The sequence below is a fragment of the Xenopus laevis genome, chromosome 6L, assembly GCF_017654675.1.
Source record: "Xenopus laevis strain J_2021 chromosome 6L, Xenopus_laevis_v10.1, whole genome shotgun sequence".
NCBI lineage: Eukaryota > Metazoa > Chordata > Amphibia > Anura > Pipidae > Xenopus > Xenopus laevis.
In genome coordinates, this window is record NC_054381.1 from 19,063,237 (window position 1) to 19,081,937 (window position 18,701).

At 40.6% G+C, this 18,701-nt stretch overlaps 1 protein-coding gene across 12 annotated transcripts in view; it reads left to right on the forward strand.

The window, feature by feature from the left end:
* The first annotated feature begins 2,791 nt into the window (after window positions 1-2,791).
* Window positions 2,792-18,701, forward strand: part of pfkp.L (phosphofructokinase, platelet L homeolog) — a 68,837-nt gene continuing 52,927 nt past the window's right edge. For 7 of the 12 annotated variants that reach the window (XM_041565259.1, XM_041565261.1, XM_041565262.1 and 4 more), the window contains exons 1-2: window positions 2,794-3,056; window positions 14,211-14,284. In XM_041565259.1, coding sequence (XP_041421193.1) covers window positions 2,969-3,056; window positions 14,211-14,284 — 162 coding nt within the window. In that variant the 5' untranslated portion in view covers window positions 2,794-2,968. 12 annotated transcript variants of the gene reach the window in all.

Sequence of the window (18,701 nt, forward strand, 5' to 3'; positions counted from 1 at the left end):
GGCCATCAGCCAACCCCTTCCCCCACAGGATTACTGTACTTTATAGTTCAGACAGTGGCCCTCGGCCCCTTGAAGCAAATCGTGATGATCATCTGACATTCTCTATCAACCCCCTGCAGGCAGCAGGAACAACTCCCAGCACCCCCTGTTGCTTGTTTATTTTCCAGCCAGAAACATCAGATGTCGAGTTTCAAGAAAACACTACCTGCTGATGGGTTACTCTACAGACCTTGGTTTGCACCCTTAAAGGAGAATTCAATCCTACCCCCTCCCCATACCTCCCAACTGTCCCTTTTTCGGAGGGACAGTCCCTCTTTTGACAGCTCAACCCGCAGTCCCTCGTTTGTACTGGAACGTCCCTCTTTTCTCTGCATTGAACAGCCAGAAAAAGAAACAAAGTTTCTCACTTAATTGGCTTTTAGCAGAGAGCCCAGAACAGCTAACAGGTGCAAATCAGATACTTTGTAACAATTTTGAGACACAAAAACACAGTTTAGATAAGGAGACAAAAAATTGCTGCGTTACATGCGGGAAAAAAATTTTTTGTCCCTCTTTTTACTTCCAAAATGTTGGGAGGTATGCCCTCCCTACAGCCTAAGTGTTACCCGGGCAAATGCCCCTAACATTTTACTTACCAGATTCAGGCATCGGAGTTCGCCGGCACCATCTTCTTCTCTTCGGAATGAGACCAGCTTAGCGGCGCATGCGCAGTTGGAGCAATTTTCAGTTTCGTGACAACTGCGCATGCGCTGAAACTCGCGAAATGCCGAAGCGCCGGTCTCTTTACGAAGCGGCTGAAGATGGCGCCCATGAACTCCGATGCCTGAATCTGCACTGAGGGGTAAGTAAAACGTTAGGGGCATTCGCCTGGGGTAACACTTAGGCTGGGGGGAGGAGGGAGGGGGGGGTCTATGTAGGGTAGGGGGCAGGGTTGGCAGGTCTAATTTTCAAAACCAGCTTCAAAACCAGCCCAAAACTAGCCAAGAGGAACTTCAAAAGTAGCCCAAAAATAGCACAATATGTACAGTGAAAAAAAAAGTCTTAAAAATAGATGAATAGATGTGAAAATACACCTTTTTCAATTTTCACTGATTTGCACATTTTTCCATGAAGCAAAATGGGAAAAATTTGCCCCCTTCACCAGAGGTGTAACTACAGAGGGGGTCCCAGGAGGTGATATAAGGCCCTAATACATATACAATTTCAATAAATATTGGTAAAACAGGTCAACCTCTAGACATTTTGGAGGCCAGCAGATTTTTGCCCCAAAATTGTCTGAAATTGAGCAAAGTCGCCGGAAAATGCAAGTATGCTTAAGAGTGATGGGAGACTGGGGTACAGAGCCCAAAATCTGGTAACTCCTGACTTCTACGCAAGTCAGTCACGTTGCATGCTGGGTATTGTAGTCTTACATTAAATTTGGCAGTCAAAAAATTGTTAACCAAAAACTACATTACCCAGCATGCACTGGGAGAGGCAGGCTTGGTACATTAGGGATAGAAAAAGCTTTCCAAAGTAAAAACCAGCCAAAAGCCCGAAAAGTAGCCCAAATCCATACCTTGGCTAGTTTGTTCTTTCAAACCCCATCTGGGCTTTAATTAGTAGCACCGTTTGGCTGGTAAAATAGCCAACCTGGCAACCCTGGTAGGGGGGTAGAGTTTTTTTAATATTAGGGTTGAATCCTCCTTTAATTACATTTCTTTAAAGTGGTTGTTCTGTTTTACCTTAACTTTTTTAGTATGACGTAGCGAGTGATATTCTGAGACAATTTGCAATTGGTTTTCATTTTTTATTATTTGTGGGTTTTTGAGTTATTTAGCTTTTTATTCAGCAGCTCAGCAGTTTGCAATATCAGCAGTCTGGTTGTTAGGGTCCAAATTCCCCTAGCAACCATGCACTGATGTGAATAAGAGACTGGACTATGAATAGGAGAGGGTCTGAATAGAAAGAGGAGTAATAAAAAGTGGCAATAACTATAAATCCGCAGACTTACAGAGCATTTGTTTTTAGATGGGGCCAGTGAAGGCAAATAACTAAAAAAACAATAAAAAAGAAAAAAAAAAACTAAGGGAAATTGAAAAGTTGCATTTAGCCATGCTACAACAACATACAATAAAAGTTAATATGAACCCCTTTCACAGGGTCTTATAAACTAGTGTCCATTGAGGTTGCCCATAGCAACAAACCAGCAACTAACTATAATGGCTTTACTGCAGGAAGTAAAAGGAAACCCCCGACTGGTGGACTCGTGCTTAAATGTTCCCCGTGGTGGTTATTTTTAATGTTAGTAACTAGCAGAGAAGTACGGCGACCCCCGCACACAATTCTGGAGTCACTTTGCGCTCTCCCCACCCTCATCTGGACTCCGCCGCCGAAGCAAATTTCGCCTCAGCTTTAAAGGGGCGGGCGGGTGTTACTAAGCAACACTCGCGAACCCGGTGATTGGCTTAAACTGCTGGAAGGACAGGGACTGCTGCATTAGGGAACGTGAACAAATTCCTTGATATTTCTTCAGTTTTAAAAAAAGCGCCCGGAAACCAAAATGAGCTAAAAGATAGAACAGTCCACACAACGTCGCGTCTCAGGCTCAGCTGAGATAACACACGGACACAACCTGTCGCCTATCTGTCGCCCCGCCTTTCTCCCGCTCAGCTGATCCTACTATTTCAGTCTGTCAACTCTCCTCACCTCCAGGCGTAACCCTTTTGCACCTGTCACTCACTCAGGCAGGCGTGGCTTTTCGTGAAAGGAGGCGTGGTTTTATACGCGAGGGGGCGGAGTTTCCTGGGGCTGAACTGAAGCAGCAGAGCGAGTGACGGCCTCAGAGAGATTAGAGCGAAGGCTCAGGAAGGGGCAGGGTAGCATCTTCCCCATCACAGCCTTCATTATATTTATTCACACAGTATATTTATTTTCTCATATCATATAGGCACATATATATATTTATTCTTAGAGTCTAGTGGCAATCATGGCACAGCCAGATAAGAAGCTTTTCGAGAATCTGTCCGGGAAGGGCAAAGCCATCGGGGTACTGACAAGCGGAGGAGATGCCCAAGGTAAGTCTCTCGGTAGAACAGTTGGCAGGCAAGGGATTCTGGGAGTTGTAGTCCAGCAAGAGGCTGAAGAAGAAGGAAGGGAGTAAAGCTGCAGTTGCAAGACTTGACTGCTGGGGCAGGGGGGGATGATGGGAGCTGTAGTTATACAAAAGATCATGGAGAACCTATAGGCTGCAGATCTCAATTACAGACACCTATAAACTCTCATGGCCTGGTCTATTGGCAAATCACAGACCAGACTGGCCATCTGTGTGACTAATGGGGCAACCATTCTGTTTAGGGTGGGTCTCCAGGATCCCCCCTTTTAAAAGGTTAATTAACGCATAAATATACAGGATATAATGTGAGCATGATTCACAATGTACCCATCTGTGCCATTGGACTCACTGGTGGCATCTCAGTGCTTTGCTTGGGCCAGTTCCGGACTGAGAATTAAAATAGGCCCTGGCATTTCAGGGCCCAAACAGCCGCCACCAGCCCACTAAATACTGACTTTCTATGGCACCTTATTGCAGCCCCTCTGGCATTTGCCATAACCCACAGATTGCCAGTCTGGGCCTGGCTTGGGCACATGCAAGTGCCACACAGGTACCAGTATGTATAGGAACAGTCTTTGGGGTGTTTTTTCTAGCAGTAATGGGTAGTGTATACAGGGAAAGGGTGTATCGTGTTGCCATTTACCTCCTGAGCATTAAGACTAGAGAGCATCAGCTAGAGACAGGCATCTGACCTGTAGTTTATCTAATAGGGATGGGCATCCTTGGCCTTTGAGCACCCTACAAAATTCCCTTTGTCTATTCGTAAGAAGGCCAACTATATACAATTATATAGGTGCACTCCATGTACAGAGTCTGTGACCTGGGTGCCAAGTGAAAAATGTAAAGCAAAAGGTAAAGACTGACACACTCAGGGTTTGTATAGTATGCAAAAAAATGAGTTTATTCGACGTTTCGTTCCTAAACCAGGACCTTCATTAGGACGGAAACATCGAATAAACTCTCCTTTTGTGCACAATATACAAATCCTAAGGGGGTTATTTACTAAACTCCGAATGCAAAAATCACAAAAAAATTTTTTTCGTAATTTATGAAACCCAGAAGATGGAAAAGTCAGAATCAGAAAATCCGGCATCTCAGAACTGTCGAGGTTGCATATAAGTTAATGGGAGAAGTCCCAATGATTTTTTTTCATGTGCTTTGAGTTGCGTACAAGTACAGGTACTGGACCCGTTATCCGGAAACCAGTTATACAGAAAGCTCCGGATTAAAGAACATCCATCCCCCATAGACTCCATTTTATCCAAATTTTTGAATATGATTTCCTTTTTCTCTGTAATCTTGTAACCTTGTATTTTACCCAACTAAATATAATTAATCCTTATTGGAAGCAAAACCAGCCTATTGAGTTTATTTAACGTTTACATGATTTTCTAGTAGACTTAAGATATGAAGATCCAAATTACAGAAAGATCTGTTATCCGGAGAACCCCAGGTCCTGAGCATTCTGGATAACAGGTCCCATACCTGTAATATACAGTAAGTAATATACATGGAAAGCTCAGTAGCTGGAGCCAAAAAGGCCCATTGTGAATTGTCTTATATTTATCCAAGGCCTCTGCTCTGAGACTATGTAGTCCGACCAAACCTGTTAGTTATGTTTCCTTGCAAAGATGCCAGAATCTAAATGCCAGACACAAAATATCAGTCCCTTTGCCACATGACGATTGTTCCATAGGGGCCTGTACCAAACATAAACCCTCAGCTTGGTACCTGGTGAGTGCACCTCAGTGTAACCCAACGTCTATCACCACTTCCTATTGGTACCTCTGTGCAGTTGCCTTTTATTTGAAAAATCCAAATTGTGACTCTCAAGCTGCCGCCACGTTACAACTCCCGGCACCCTTTGGCTTTTGGAGGATGCTGGTAATTTTAGTTCTAGAAATGCTGGAGGGTGAGAGAGAGGAACCTCAATTTTACATCCCCTGATTTACGTTTCCCCTCATTTTACATTGTTGTTTTGTGGTCCCACCTATATATTATGCATAATACATTTCCCTGATTTCACTTTTTCCTGGATTTGACAACATTTTTTTCTGGTCCCCTGAAAAACGTAAAATGGGGGTTCTACTGTATATGATTGATAGCAAAGCTTTCCAACCAGTCCGCTCCTCCCTTCTAATTGAATTTAAAGCCATTTTAGCAGCTTGACAAGTCCAAGGCTCCATGCAGTTTGCACTTACAGTAGATAATAACATTTATATAATAACATTAATAGCTTAACTACCCCCAGCAGTCCCACCCAGTCATTATAGCAAAAGACACAGCATACATGAGCGCAGCCGGGGCACCTGGGTAATTCAGGTAACGGCACACAGACTATGCCCTGGAGGGGGCGGAGCCAAGAGCCTCACGTATTGATGCTGCATTGCAGGCATTTTGTGTAGTATCCACTACTACTTCCTATCCTTTGCCCATTCATACTCCTTCCACCCTGGGGCGGGGCTTCTACTCATCTCATTATCACATTCGCCGGTGTCTGATATTACAGGAAGCAGATATGAGCCAGAGGCTAATTGCATATCTTCTTAATGGTAATCCTGCTGCAGTCTGTAATGGTTTCACAGTAGACATACACGGCGCTGCGCTATATAAATACATTTTAATAATAATTCTACCCTTAGGGCAATAACACACAGGGAAATTTATCGCCTGCATTAAAAATTTGATACAACGGGCGACAAATGTCTTCCTGTTTTCCAACCATGTAATCCACTTAGGCTTGCAGAGGCTAAACCACTTCCGAGGATTGTCCATGCGCTGCCGACTAGCAGGCTAAACCTATTTCTGCATATTTATAGTGTAATGAGGCTTGACACATCATATCATAAACATCAGGAATACATTTAAGCGTATAATGCATGTCTGCTAAGAAGCCAGTACAGTCTGCAGCATGCATTTGGACTCCCCTGTAAATACGGAAGCACTAGTGTCTGGGACTGTGTTAATCAGACAATTAGTTTTAGGGGGATTCTGGGAATTGTAGTTTCCTTACATCTGCAAAGTCACAGGTTTAAGGTGCCTAATATGTTTGGAGGAATCCATCATAGCCTTAGGCACTGAGAAGGGGAGGTTTGGGATGAGGATATACATATCTTTGCTGTTGGCCGGTCCCCCTTTTGATTCCACAGGTCCCAAGCATTGCGCGTCTTTCTTATTTTCAGTATCCCCCACATAGGCCCCCCAGTTTATCCATCCCATCCTTTCCAGCCATTTTACCACCCCTTCATGTGCTCTCATCTTCCTCCTCCTCCCTCCCCGCTCTCGCTGTGTGTACGTGCAGCACTATTAGACCTTGCACGGCTTCCTATGAGTAATAGACTGGGAGGGAGTAACAGTCTCATCATCCTCCCCTCTTGCTGAGCTGAGATCTCATCCTTGTACAGCAAAGGGACCCCCACTCTGTTACTGCCTGAACCCGCTTTTATAGCTCCCCTTTTCCTCCCATAGCAAATTCACGTTGTCAGCAGTTTTACTGCATTGTAGGAAATGAGTTGCAATTACTCAGTTTCAGCATAGTCATGTTATTGAATTGAAGGTGGAGCCGAGAGCCTGCTGCAGAACCTCTTTGGAGGCAGTGCAATCTCCCCAGAGACCCATTCAGCAGCTGCTCCCCATCGTTGAGAAATGACTGTCAATTAATTGGAATTCAGAATCTGTTGCTAAGGCGCCCACAGATAAGGGAACGCACTTCCATAATCAGAAACCTTAGAGGAAAACGATACCCCCCCAAACAATGTAGGTCTCTATAAAAAGAGATCGCATAAAACAGCTCATATGTAAAACCCTGCTTCATGTAAATAAACCATTTTCATAATAATATACTTTTTTAGTAGTATGTGCCATTGGGTAATCCTAAATAGAAAATTGCCATTTTAAAAAATAAGGGCCACCCCCTGGGATCATATGATTCGCTGTGCACATAAACAAACCATACATGTTACGTCACATGAACCAATCTGTTACTTAAAGGACCAGTAACATCAAAAAATGAAATTGTTTTAAAGTAATAAAAATATAATGCAGTGTTGCCCTGCACTAGTAAAACTGCTGTGTTTGCTTCAGAAACACTGCCATTGTTTATATAAATAAGCTGCTGTGTAGGCATGGGGGCAGCTACTCAAAGGAGAAAAGGCTCAAGTTACACAGCAGATAGCAAATAAGCTCTGTAGAACATAATGCTATCTGTTATCCATTATTTATCCTGTGCCATATAGCCGTTTTTCAATTTCCGCCATTGCTACTCAGCAGCTTGTTTATATGAACTATAGTAGTGTTTCTGAAGCAAACACACCAGTTTTACCAGTGCAGGGCAACACTACATGATATTTTCATTACTTTAAAACACTTTCAGTTTTTGGTGTTACTGTTCCTTTAAGTATTCATTTTGGGGGTATAGTTTCAGAATGCTCAGGACCTGGGGCTTTCCGGTTAATGGATCTTTCCGTAATTTGGTCTTTCATACCTTAAATTTACTAGAAAATCATGCAAACATTAAATAAACCCTTGTACAGCAAAGGGACCCCCAATAAGGATTAATTATATCTTATTTGTAATAATATACAAGGTACTGTTTTATTATTACAGAGAAAAAAAGAAATAATTTTTTAAAATTTGCATCATTTGGAAAAAATGGAGTCTATGGGAGACGGGCTTTCCATAATTTGGAGCTTTCTGGATAATAGGTTTTCAGATAACAGAACTTATACCTGTTATTGTAATTGCTACGGAATACAGCGTCTCTCCAGCTGTTTATATTCTTGACACTACTGTTTCTGACTCCTGAAATGGTATAGCAGAAGCCAGCTGATAAAGTGATGAGAGTCAGAACCAGAGAACAGAAACGGATAAACAAATATGGCTTTCGGGCGCAATTTGCAAATACAGGTATGGGACCTGTTATCCAGAACGCTAGGGACCTGGGGTTTTCCAGATAACAGCTCTTTATGTAATATAGATCTTCATACCTTAAGTCTACTTGAAAATCATGTGAACATTAAATAAACCCAATATTCTGGTTTTGCTTCCAATAAGGATTAATTATATCTTAGTTGGAATTAAGTACAAGCTACTGTTTTATTATTACAGAGAAAAAGGAAATCATTTAAAAAAATATTTGAATTGTTTGGATAAAATGGAGTCTATGGAAGACGGTCTTTCCGTAATTTGGAGCATTCTGGATAACTAGTTTTCAGATAAGGGATCCCATACCTGTACCTTTAAAACCTAGGAATATTTTTAATAAATAAAAGGAATGAAAAGTTGCTCAGAATTGCATCTTTTCGGTTGGAGATCCTATTTAACTGTACAGGTATGGGACCTGTTATCCAGAATGCTCAGGACCTGGGGTTTTCTGGATAATGGATCTTTCTGTAATTTGGATCTTAATACCTTAAATCTACTAGAAAATCATTTACTGTAAACATTAATTAAACCCAATAGGCTGGTTTTGCATCCAAGGATTAATTCTATTTTAGTTGGGATCAAATAGAAGATACTTAGCTTATTTATAAACACTGGGCAAATTTGCAACTGGGCAGTAACCCATAGCAACCAATCAGTGATTAGATTTTTCCAGCCAGCTGCAATAAAGACAATGAAAGCAAACATCTGATTGGTTGTTATGGGTAACTGCCCAGGTGCCAATTTGCCCAGTTTTTATAAATGAACCCCACTATCTTATTTTTACAGAGAAAGGTTGGATAACATAGAGTCTATGGGAGATGGCCTTTCTGTAATTCAGATCTTTAAGGATAACGGGTTTCAGGATAACAGATCTTATAGCTGTAAATTGCAACATGTTTTATGTTGGTTATGTTGCTTTTTATTATTAAAAATAGCATATCCTTCCCCTTTAAGAAAGAGGAACGCAGCAACATTTGAACCAATGTAATAATATGGTATTCATGCCAAAAACATTGATTTTTTGGGGGATGTGTACATTACCTTGGAAACAATTTGGACACCAGAGGTTGACAATGAAGGATGTCAGGAGCAGTGAAAAGAAAAGTTAAAAAGCCAATCTATTATTTACTTGCCCCTGGGGGTTACAGAGAAGGTGAATTGATTGGATACAAGGAGGTAGGAGGCTGCATTAGAACTGATCCAGCTCATCAGGTGTATGACCTCTTTAAAGCCCCTGAAGGTCATCTAAGCTGCAGAATGTGCTTGGTCATATTTAGAAAGGAGAATGCAGGATGAGGGGAGGGATTCTCTGTGTCATCAGGACCCATAAGGATAAATAAATCAGCTGACACTTGTTTAAAAATAGATCCTTTATTCCTGTCTTTTAGAATTAACATATTGTCCTATTTGCCCTTGAAACACTTGAGATGGAAGCAGAGCCTGATCACACAGTGGCTCTTAATCTGGTTGAAAAACAATATTGATACAATCCATTCCAGAGGCTTTAACATACCACCAGCTATTCTTATCCAGTACAGGTATGGGATCCGTTATCTGGAAACCCTTTATCCAGAAAGTCCGTCTCCCATAGACTCCATTTTATCCAAATAATCCAAATCTTTTAAAATGATTTCCTTTTTCCCTGTAATAATAAAACAGTAGCTTGTAGTTGATCTCAACTAAGATACAATTAATCCTTATTGGAGGCAAAACCAGCCTATTGGGTTTATTTAATGTTTACATGATTTTCTGGTAGACTTAAGGTCCGAAGTTCCAAATTACAGAAAGATGCATATGAGACTTGTTGTCCAGGTCCCAAGCATTCTGGATAACAAGTCTCATACATTTACTGAAATGATTCTCTTCAGTCTCCCAGTGCCATTTGTTTCTGCAGGTTCACTTTTACGTTCACTTACAGTATGTTATAGAATGACCAATTCGAAGCGACTTTTCATTTAGTCTTAATTTTTTCTTTTTTAGAGTTTTTGAATTATTTGCCTTCTTCTTCTGACTCTTTCCAGCTTTCCAATGGGGGTCACTGACCCGAATCTAAAAACAATTGCTCTGTAAGGCTACAAATGTATTGTTAGTGTCACTTTTTATTACTCATATTTAGGGATGCACCGAATCCACTATTTTGGATTCAGCCGAACCCCTGAATCGTTCACGAAAATTCGGCTGAATAGCGAATCCAAATCCTAATGTGCATACGCAAATTAGGGGTGGGAAGGGGAAAACGTTTTTTTTACTTCCTTGTTTTGTGGCATAAATTCACACAATTTCCCTCCCCAGATATGCAAATTAGGATTTGGATCCGGTTCGGCCAGGCAGGCCAAATCCGAATCTTGTTGAAAAAGGCCGAATCCTGGATTCGGTGCATCCCTACTCATATTTCTATTTGGGTCCTCTCCTATTCCTATTCTAGTCCAGTGTATTGAAACGAGAAGTCTTTCCAAGAAAGATCTTTTCCAAGAAAGATCGGAATTGTTACATCTATGGCCACCTTTATTCAAACCAGTGCATGGTTGCTAGGGTAATTTGGACCCTAGCAATCCGATTAGAGGAGCAGAAATGAAGTGTGAAGAATAATCTGTGAAACTGCGTAATTACATTATTTGAAGGTGGAACGAAGGTTGAACCCGCTGACTTTCCATTAAAAAGATATAATAGAAACAGGGATGAATAGTGGCTGGCACTAGTACGGTAAACTACATAATGGATTGTACATAAAACCCTAGAGTTTTGTTTCCACGCTCACCCAGCCTAGTCAAATCCATGATGTCCAGTTTGGTGTTGACAGCAGGTGGATAGTCAGCTCTTGAGGCAAGGACCACTTCCCTTTGTAATCATGTCATTTTTTGGGATGTGTTATGGAGGTGAAACCTCATTCTAATATATAGAATTACAACAGACAAAAATACATTTACAATGATGTACACATTTTCAGCCGTTAATTACCTGCCTTTCTATGAGGTCTTCGATGTATTGTAAAGGTTTCAATAAATCCCAAAGAGTTGGAAGAGTAGGTTGTGGGGGGAGTTCAATGGGAGCAGTGGGCAATTCATTAGAGTGAAGGCTTGGTGCATCAGGGATCCCATCCAGTTAATTAAACACCCATGGCTGGTTCAGGCTATGACCCCAATCCTAAGAGAGGTCGCTTTGGGCTAAAAAGGAAAAAAAAATAACATTGTGTAATAAATGATATTGTTAGTCCCTGTATGCGATATATTATCCAAAATGCTTTGGAGTTTTCTGGAGAGAAGTCTTTCTTTAATTTAGATATCTATACTTTAAGCCTGCTAAAAAAACATTTAAACATTCAGTTTAATTAGAATTTTTTTACCCTTCAATAAGGATTAACTACTGTATATCTTAATGTGGATCAAGTACAAGGTCCTGTTTTATTATTACAGAGAAAAAGGTAATCATTTGTAAAAAGGATTTGATAAAAGTGGAGTCAATGGCAGATGGACTTCCCGTAATTCGGAGCTTTCTGGATAACGGGTTTCGGGATAACGGATCCCATACCTGTATCAAGGATGTCGAATACAGCCAGTAACTGGATTATCACAGGTTGCACAGAATCAGAGGTTTACAGATTTTGGACTCCTATCTTTCTTTATGGAATGAATGTAGCAGCAAGTAAGGGAAAGTCGCTAAATGGACTAAATAAATGGGGAATATGAAGCAAATAAGGTGCAAAGCAGAGGAGGAAGTAGAGACTGGGTGTTATTTGCTGTAGCGGAGGTCTCCCCAGGGTGACCCAAAGCAGTGGAAGGGCAGGGTAGCCTTGACTAAAGAAAAAGTGTATTTAGGGTATGCCATAAAAAGTAATTCGTCCTAAGTGACATCAACCAGAAGAGCTGCTAAAAATAAATGTCACGTCAGCAGTACATTTCAGTAGAACCAGGCACATTACAGCCATATTACCCAGAGTCTGGTATTCATTTCGTAGAGCTGTGATGCTTTTATCTACTCCAGTGTCAGCTCAGTTCAAGTGGCTGTGACATTACTTTTTATGTGCACCCATGGAACGACCTTTAATGCAGATAATATATCTTTTTTTTACCCTCTATTGACATTCCATTGCTCTGAGTTGTCCACTGTGTTATATACAAGCACATTTAGCTAAAGAAAAATCAACTATATTATATGTGCCCCCTGTGACCCACCCTCAATAACCCTCGAATGACCGCCCTGAATGTCCTATTCCCTGCAGTCACAATGGGATCCTTACAGGACTTGGAATCTGTAAACTGATCCCTTACAACTATACTGCACACTATCTATGCAAGGTGTGGGGTGATGGCAGGTGTAGACTCAAAGTAGTGCATGTTCCATTATGCAAGGCAGCTTATAATTACTTTTTATGGCATACCCTAAATACTGTATGCCCTTCATTTATCCATTTATGACATGCACATATACATTGTACTTATCATATATCCATACAGTACTCAAAGCTTTATACGGGTATGGGACCTGTTTTCCAGAATGCTCGGAAGCTGGGGCTTTCTGGATAACGGATCTTTCTGTAATTTGGATTGTCATACCTTAAGGGGCCGATTCACTTACTTCGAGTGAAGGATTCGAAGTAAAAAAACTTCGAATTTCGAAGTGTTTTTTGGGCTACTACGACCTTCGACTATGACTTCGAATTCGACCATTCGATAGTCGAAGTACTGTCTCTTTAAGAAAAAACCTCGACCCCCTAGTTCGCCATCTAAAAGCTACCGAACTCAATGTTAGCCTATGGGGAAGGTCCCCATAGGCTTTCCTAACTTTTTTTGATCGAAGGATATTCCTTCCATCGTTGGATCGTTCGATTCAAAGGATTTTTTCGTTCGATTGAAGGAATAATCGTTCGATCGAACTATTTGCGCTAAAATCCTTCGACTTCAATATTCGAAGTCGAAGGATTTTAATTCCCAGTCGAATATCGAGGGTTAATTAACCCTCGATATTTGACCCTTTGTGAATCGGCCCCTAAGTCTACTAGAAAAACATAAACATTCAGGGGCAGATTTATTATTTATTTAGGGGTGGTTCACCATCAAACAACTAGTTGTTTTCAGATAGATCACCAGAAATAACGACTTTTTCCAATGTGTTTCTATGTGTCACCGTTTTTCTAATATTGAAGTGTAAAGTGTCATTTTTCACCTTCTGAAGCAGTTCTGGGACGGGGGGTCGCCGACCCTGTGAACTGTTCTAAACGGATACATTTAATTGACACTTTTCTTATCTTTGTGCCTGCTGAGCAGAATCTCTGGGTTTCATTACAGGCAGCTGTTAGACTTGAGACAATAGTTGCTAATGCTCCAGAGATGCTGCTGAGAAATGTATCAACTAAATGTTGCAAAATTGTGGCAGTTTATAGTCTCCACCTGAATTACTGAGCTGCCAGACTCAAACACTAGAGACAGGCATTCAACTTTAAACTTGGATTTTGGAAAAACAGTAAAAATAAATAATGGAAAGTAATTTAAAAAAAGTATTTTTATTTCTGGAGAATAATCTAAAAACAACTGAATTGAAAAAAAGTGTTTGAAAGGTGAATTACCCCTTTGAGGTTTCGTTTTTTTACATTTTTTTGTGTCAAAACTCACAAAATTGAATTTAAAAGCATCAATTCGAATGTAAATTTGAATGTGAGATTTATCACACATAGACCATGGATACAGTTCTATTTAGAATATTTGCCACCTAAACCCTGCCGATTTCATTCACAAGTCAATGGCAGGGGTCTCTTGTCCCATTTGAAGATGTTAATAGCCTTCCTGACAGTTTTTTCAGAGGAAAAACTCGCATCGCGTTTCATTCGATTCGAATTTGATGAGTAACATTCGTTCGATTTTAAAAAATCACGTTTTGATTTGATTTTTGAGTACATTCAAATTTATTAAAGTAAAAAAAAAATGTTTCACATAAATTCGACCTTCGACTTTGCTCCTCAATAAACCCAAAAGGTTGGTTTTGCTTCCAGTAAGGATTAATCATATCTTAGTTGTTTTGTTATTACAGAGAAAAAGGAAATCATTATTAAAAAATGGAGTCTAGGGGGTTTCCTTAATACAGAGCTTTCTGGATAATGTGTTTCCGGATAACGGAATACATGTATTCAACTAAAGAAGCTATGCATGATTGCCAAAGTATTTCCTTGTGATTAATGCACTTTCTTTTCCCCCCTAAGGTATGAATGCAGCTGTGCGCGCTGTAGTGCGAATGGGCATCTACGTACAAGCCAAAGTGTACTTCATTTATGAGGTGAGTTTTATGATCCCTGCTCTGTTTGGTTGCATGTGTCACACTGCCTTGTATGTAATTATATCAAAATATGGTTTCCACCTAAGTGCAAAGGTAAGTTATCTGCAGACTTTTGCAACACAAATTACAGTGCGCATCAGATTTCAGCTTTGGGCATTGCCATTATATGTAAACCCCACTCAGCCTAGTATTCCATTGCAGCATTCATTTCCATGATTTAACGACATTTCATCATCAGACAATATTGGTTAGTGATTGTACTTTGTGATGTCATCACTCTTAACCAGGATTTAGTGATGATGTTGTTAAGAACCAGGCTCACTGGGAGCTGATCAGTGTACTCACTAGCTAGCTCTTTAAAGGAACAGTTCATGTGAAAATAAAAACTGTGTAAATAGATAGGCTGTGAAAAATAAAAAAATGTTTCTAATATAGTTAGTTAGTCAAAAATGTAATGTATAAAGGCTGGAGTGACCGGATGTCTAATATAACAGAAGAGAACACTGCTTCCTGCTTTCCAGCTCTCTGAGTTAAGCTGGCCACAGATGCAAAGATCTGATCGTACGAATCAACGTACGATCGGACTTTCCCATCTCCTGACCTGCCACGAACCATTCAGATCAAAGTCTTACCATTCAGATCAAATAAAGTACAAAAGAACAGATCAGCCAATCATACGATCGGCAATACACGCAGAGATATTATCGGCAGCCGACAGAAATTTTCTAACCTGTCCGATCGAGCAAACGACCGATCTCCGCCGGACGAAAATTGTCGGGACTCTCCACACACGGTCTGAATATCGTACGAATTCTCAATTCGTACGATTGGATCTTTGCGTCTATGGCCAGCTTTAGACTTGAAGGGGGGCCACATGGGACATAATTTGCAATTGATCGTTAGCATTCAGCTCAGATTCAAAAGCAAACAGTTATGGCCCATGTGCCCCCCCCCTTAAGTCACTGACTGGTAACCAATCAATAGAAACCAAGAGAGCTGCAAGGGTGGCTTTGCTGACATTGCAAATAGTAGAAATACACTGGCACACACGGCAATTCAAAAAGGGGAATCCCTTGTGTCTTTATTTGCAGAGAAGCAACGTTTCGGGGTAGTACCCCTTTGTCAAGCACTGACATTGCAAACAGGAGAGTTGCGGAATAAAAAGCGAATTAACTAAAAAAAACACAAATAAGGAAAACATAAAAAATAATGGCAAATTGTCTCATAGTATCACTCTCTACATCATACTAAAAGTTAATTTAAAGGTGAACAACTCCTTTAAAGGAACAGTAACAGCAAAAAAGTGTTTTAAAGTAACTTAAATATTATGTACTGTTGCCCTGCCCTGGTAAAAGTTATGAGTTTGCTTCAGAACATACTAGTACTACTTCAGACTACTATAGTTTATATAAACAAGCTGCCGTGTAGCCATGGGGGCAGCCATTCAAGCTTAAGGGTAAGGTCACACTGGGCATTTCGGGGAGATTTAGTCTCCTGGTGACTAATCGCTTCGTCTTTGCGACGACCAATCTCACCGAACGCCATCCCTCACTCTTGCCCTGGCTAAAATGAAAAATCGCCCGGCACTAAGTATACGCGGCGATTCGTTTTCCAAAGTTGTCTCACGACTTCGGAAAATGAATCTGCTACAAACCAAACCAAACGACCAATCTCCATGGGTTGAAAAATGTCGGGACTCTCCACACACGGTCCGAAAATCGCACGAATCGATGATTCGTACGATTTTCGGACCGTGTGTGGAGAGTCCCGACATTTTACTTCTCACGGAGATCGTCGTTTGGTCGTTTGGACAGGTTAAAAGATGTCTGTCGGCTGCTGATAATTTCTCTGCATTTATTGCCGATCGTACGATTTTCAGTGGGAGACAGTCACTAGCTTTGGTCGGACATAACTTTCGTACAATTGCTGTCAGGGGCAGAACATCGGCTGTTCTGTTCTTTTTCTACTTTATTTGATCTTTGCATCTATGGCCAGCTTTAGACATCACTCACTCCAGCCTTTATACATTACATTTTTGCCTAACTAACTATATTAGAAAGATGTTTTATTTTGCACAGCCTATCTATTTACCCAGTTTTTATTTTTACACTGAACTGTACCTTTAAAACTCTTTCATTTGTTGGAGTTACTGTTCCTTTGAGGGTAATGGCTCATGGGGTGGTTCCAAGCATTTTAGCCTACCCCTTCAGTCTTGCAATGCTCATTCTGTTGCACCTAGTATAACCTGCATTATATTAAACAATTATCACTAGACATTTCTATTTAATAAATATATTCATGGATGCTGAAGAATACCAGGGCCGTCCTTTGACAATAGATGTAGTGCAGCTCGGTGCATACGTGACTGTGCGGGCTAAAGCTTCTGTGCAAGCTACATTTCATTTACAGTTAGCATTTTGTGGTTTAGAAGCAGTTTCACTTCTTTTCTGATAGAATAGCTGCAAACATGCGCATCAAAACGTGCCTGCATGTTATTAATAGCACAGGCATTACAGGATGATGGTTAAACATGACCCATATAATTGGCCCGCGATTATGTGCACAGTAGTATTTAGTTTCCCTATGAAAGCTCTGATTTTATACACCCACACACTTCCTTTATGCCTTCTTAAAGATGCAGTTACTATTGTATGAAAAACAGCTCTTTCATAGCCAGAGAACGACCTCCAGTAGACATGAGGGGATACAGATGTAATGACTATAACAATGGTCTTTGTTTATTCTTTTATATATAGTTTTCCTGCCTTCTTGTTTTCATGCAGTAAGAGATTAATAGACATAAATATAGTTACATATTTTGTTTTATTTATAGAGTGCAGAGAGATTATATATCAATTAGAGAGAGTATACATCACTTACATCAGTTGCTCCGCCAGTGGAGCTTACAATCTAAAGGTGGCCATACACAGGCATATTTAAGCAGCCGATTTGTAGCCTTTAGACTGTATATGGGGTCCTCCAACCAGGCAGATTTTATTTTTCCATCGGATCAAGAACATAATCAGATAGTTGTTGCAGCAGTTCTTGCTCCGAAAGGTCCTATTCCCATTCATATATATTGAATATTGATTTAGCTCCATGCAGATAGAGGTATACAAAGGAGATATCCATGGTGGGATAATTATCTAATTTTGATAAAATTGTTAACGTATACAAGCACATGAGTAAGAAGTGGAGCTAGGAGTCAGAATAGTTTAGACAGGGTGAGTGAGCACAGAGCCAGCTGATCTAGCTGTACATGCCTAAGCATATTAGAATCCAGACAAGCGCCCGGCATGAAAATAGGACATTTAAAATTAGAAATCTCCCTTTCAACTTCACAGTATACTTAAGACAAAATAAGCTGGAAATAAGCTTTTAGTAACGGATCGCAAAGTATTTTTGACAGCAAAGGAAAGATGTCCCATAAGCATAAATTCAATTGCCTGGATCCACTGAAAGTGACTGTAGTTAACTAGCACACTTAACTAGCGCTTAAAGGGGTTCGTTCAACTTTTAGTATGATGTAGTGAGTGATATTCTGATATTCAAAGATATTCTTTGTGGTTTTTGACTTATTTAGCTTTTTATTCAGACACTTTCTGCACTTTCATCTGGTTGCTAAGGTCCGAATTACCCTAGCAACCAGGCATTGCCTGTCCAAGAGACTGGAATATGAATAGTCGAGGGACTGACTAGAAAGATGAGTAATAAAAAGTAGCAGTAATAATACATTTGTTGCTGTACAGAGCGTTTGTTTTTATGTGGGGGTCAGTGACCCCCATTTGAAAGCTGGAAAGAGTCAGGAGAAGGCAAATAATTAAAAAAAACTATAAGTAATGAAGGCCAATTAAAAAGTAGCCTATACTCTATAACACACTAAAAGTTAACTGAAAGGTGAGCCACCCCTGCCAAGACTTACAGATATGTCTGTACCCAATGTAGGCTTTACATTAATTCAAAGGATAATTCAGTGTGCAAGTCAAGCACCAGCCTTGGCAGGAATGCAGTGGAGTAACTAGATCTTTCTGGACCCCACTGAAAATTCAATCTAGGCCCTCAAAATATCAGTAAGTTGGCCTATTTTAATAATTGCTCATTATTTTGGGACTTGCTGGGCTCTCCACACTCCTGGGGCCCCTGCAACCGACAGGTCTGCTTTCTCTGTATTTATTCCCCTGCAGGGATGAGTGTTCTAACTCCAGCTGCCAGAGTAGTGCCCTTCTGCTTTCTTATCCCTGCCCCAGTCCAGTAACCCATAGCAACTAATCAGACATTTTGTTTCCTGAGTCTAAGAACAGCGGACTGACCAAAGCTAACTGCTGATTGGTTACTAAGGGCTATTAGACAGAGTGGTATTTGGCTCTTTTTGCTACCAAACACCCTGGAGTGCACTAGATAAGTAATGTGATCAGAC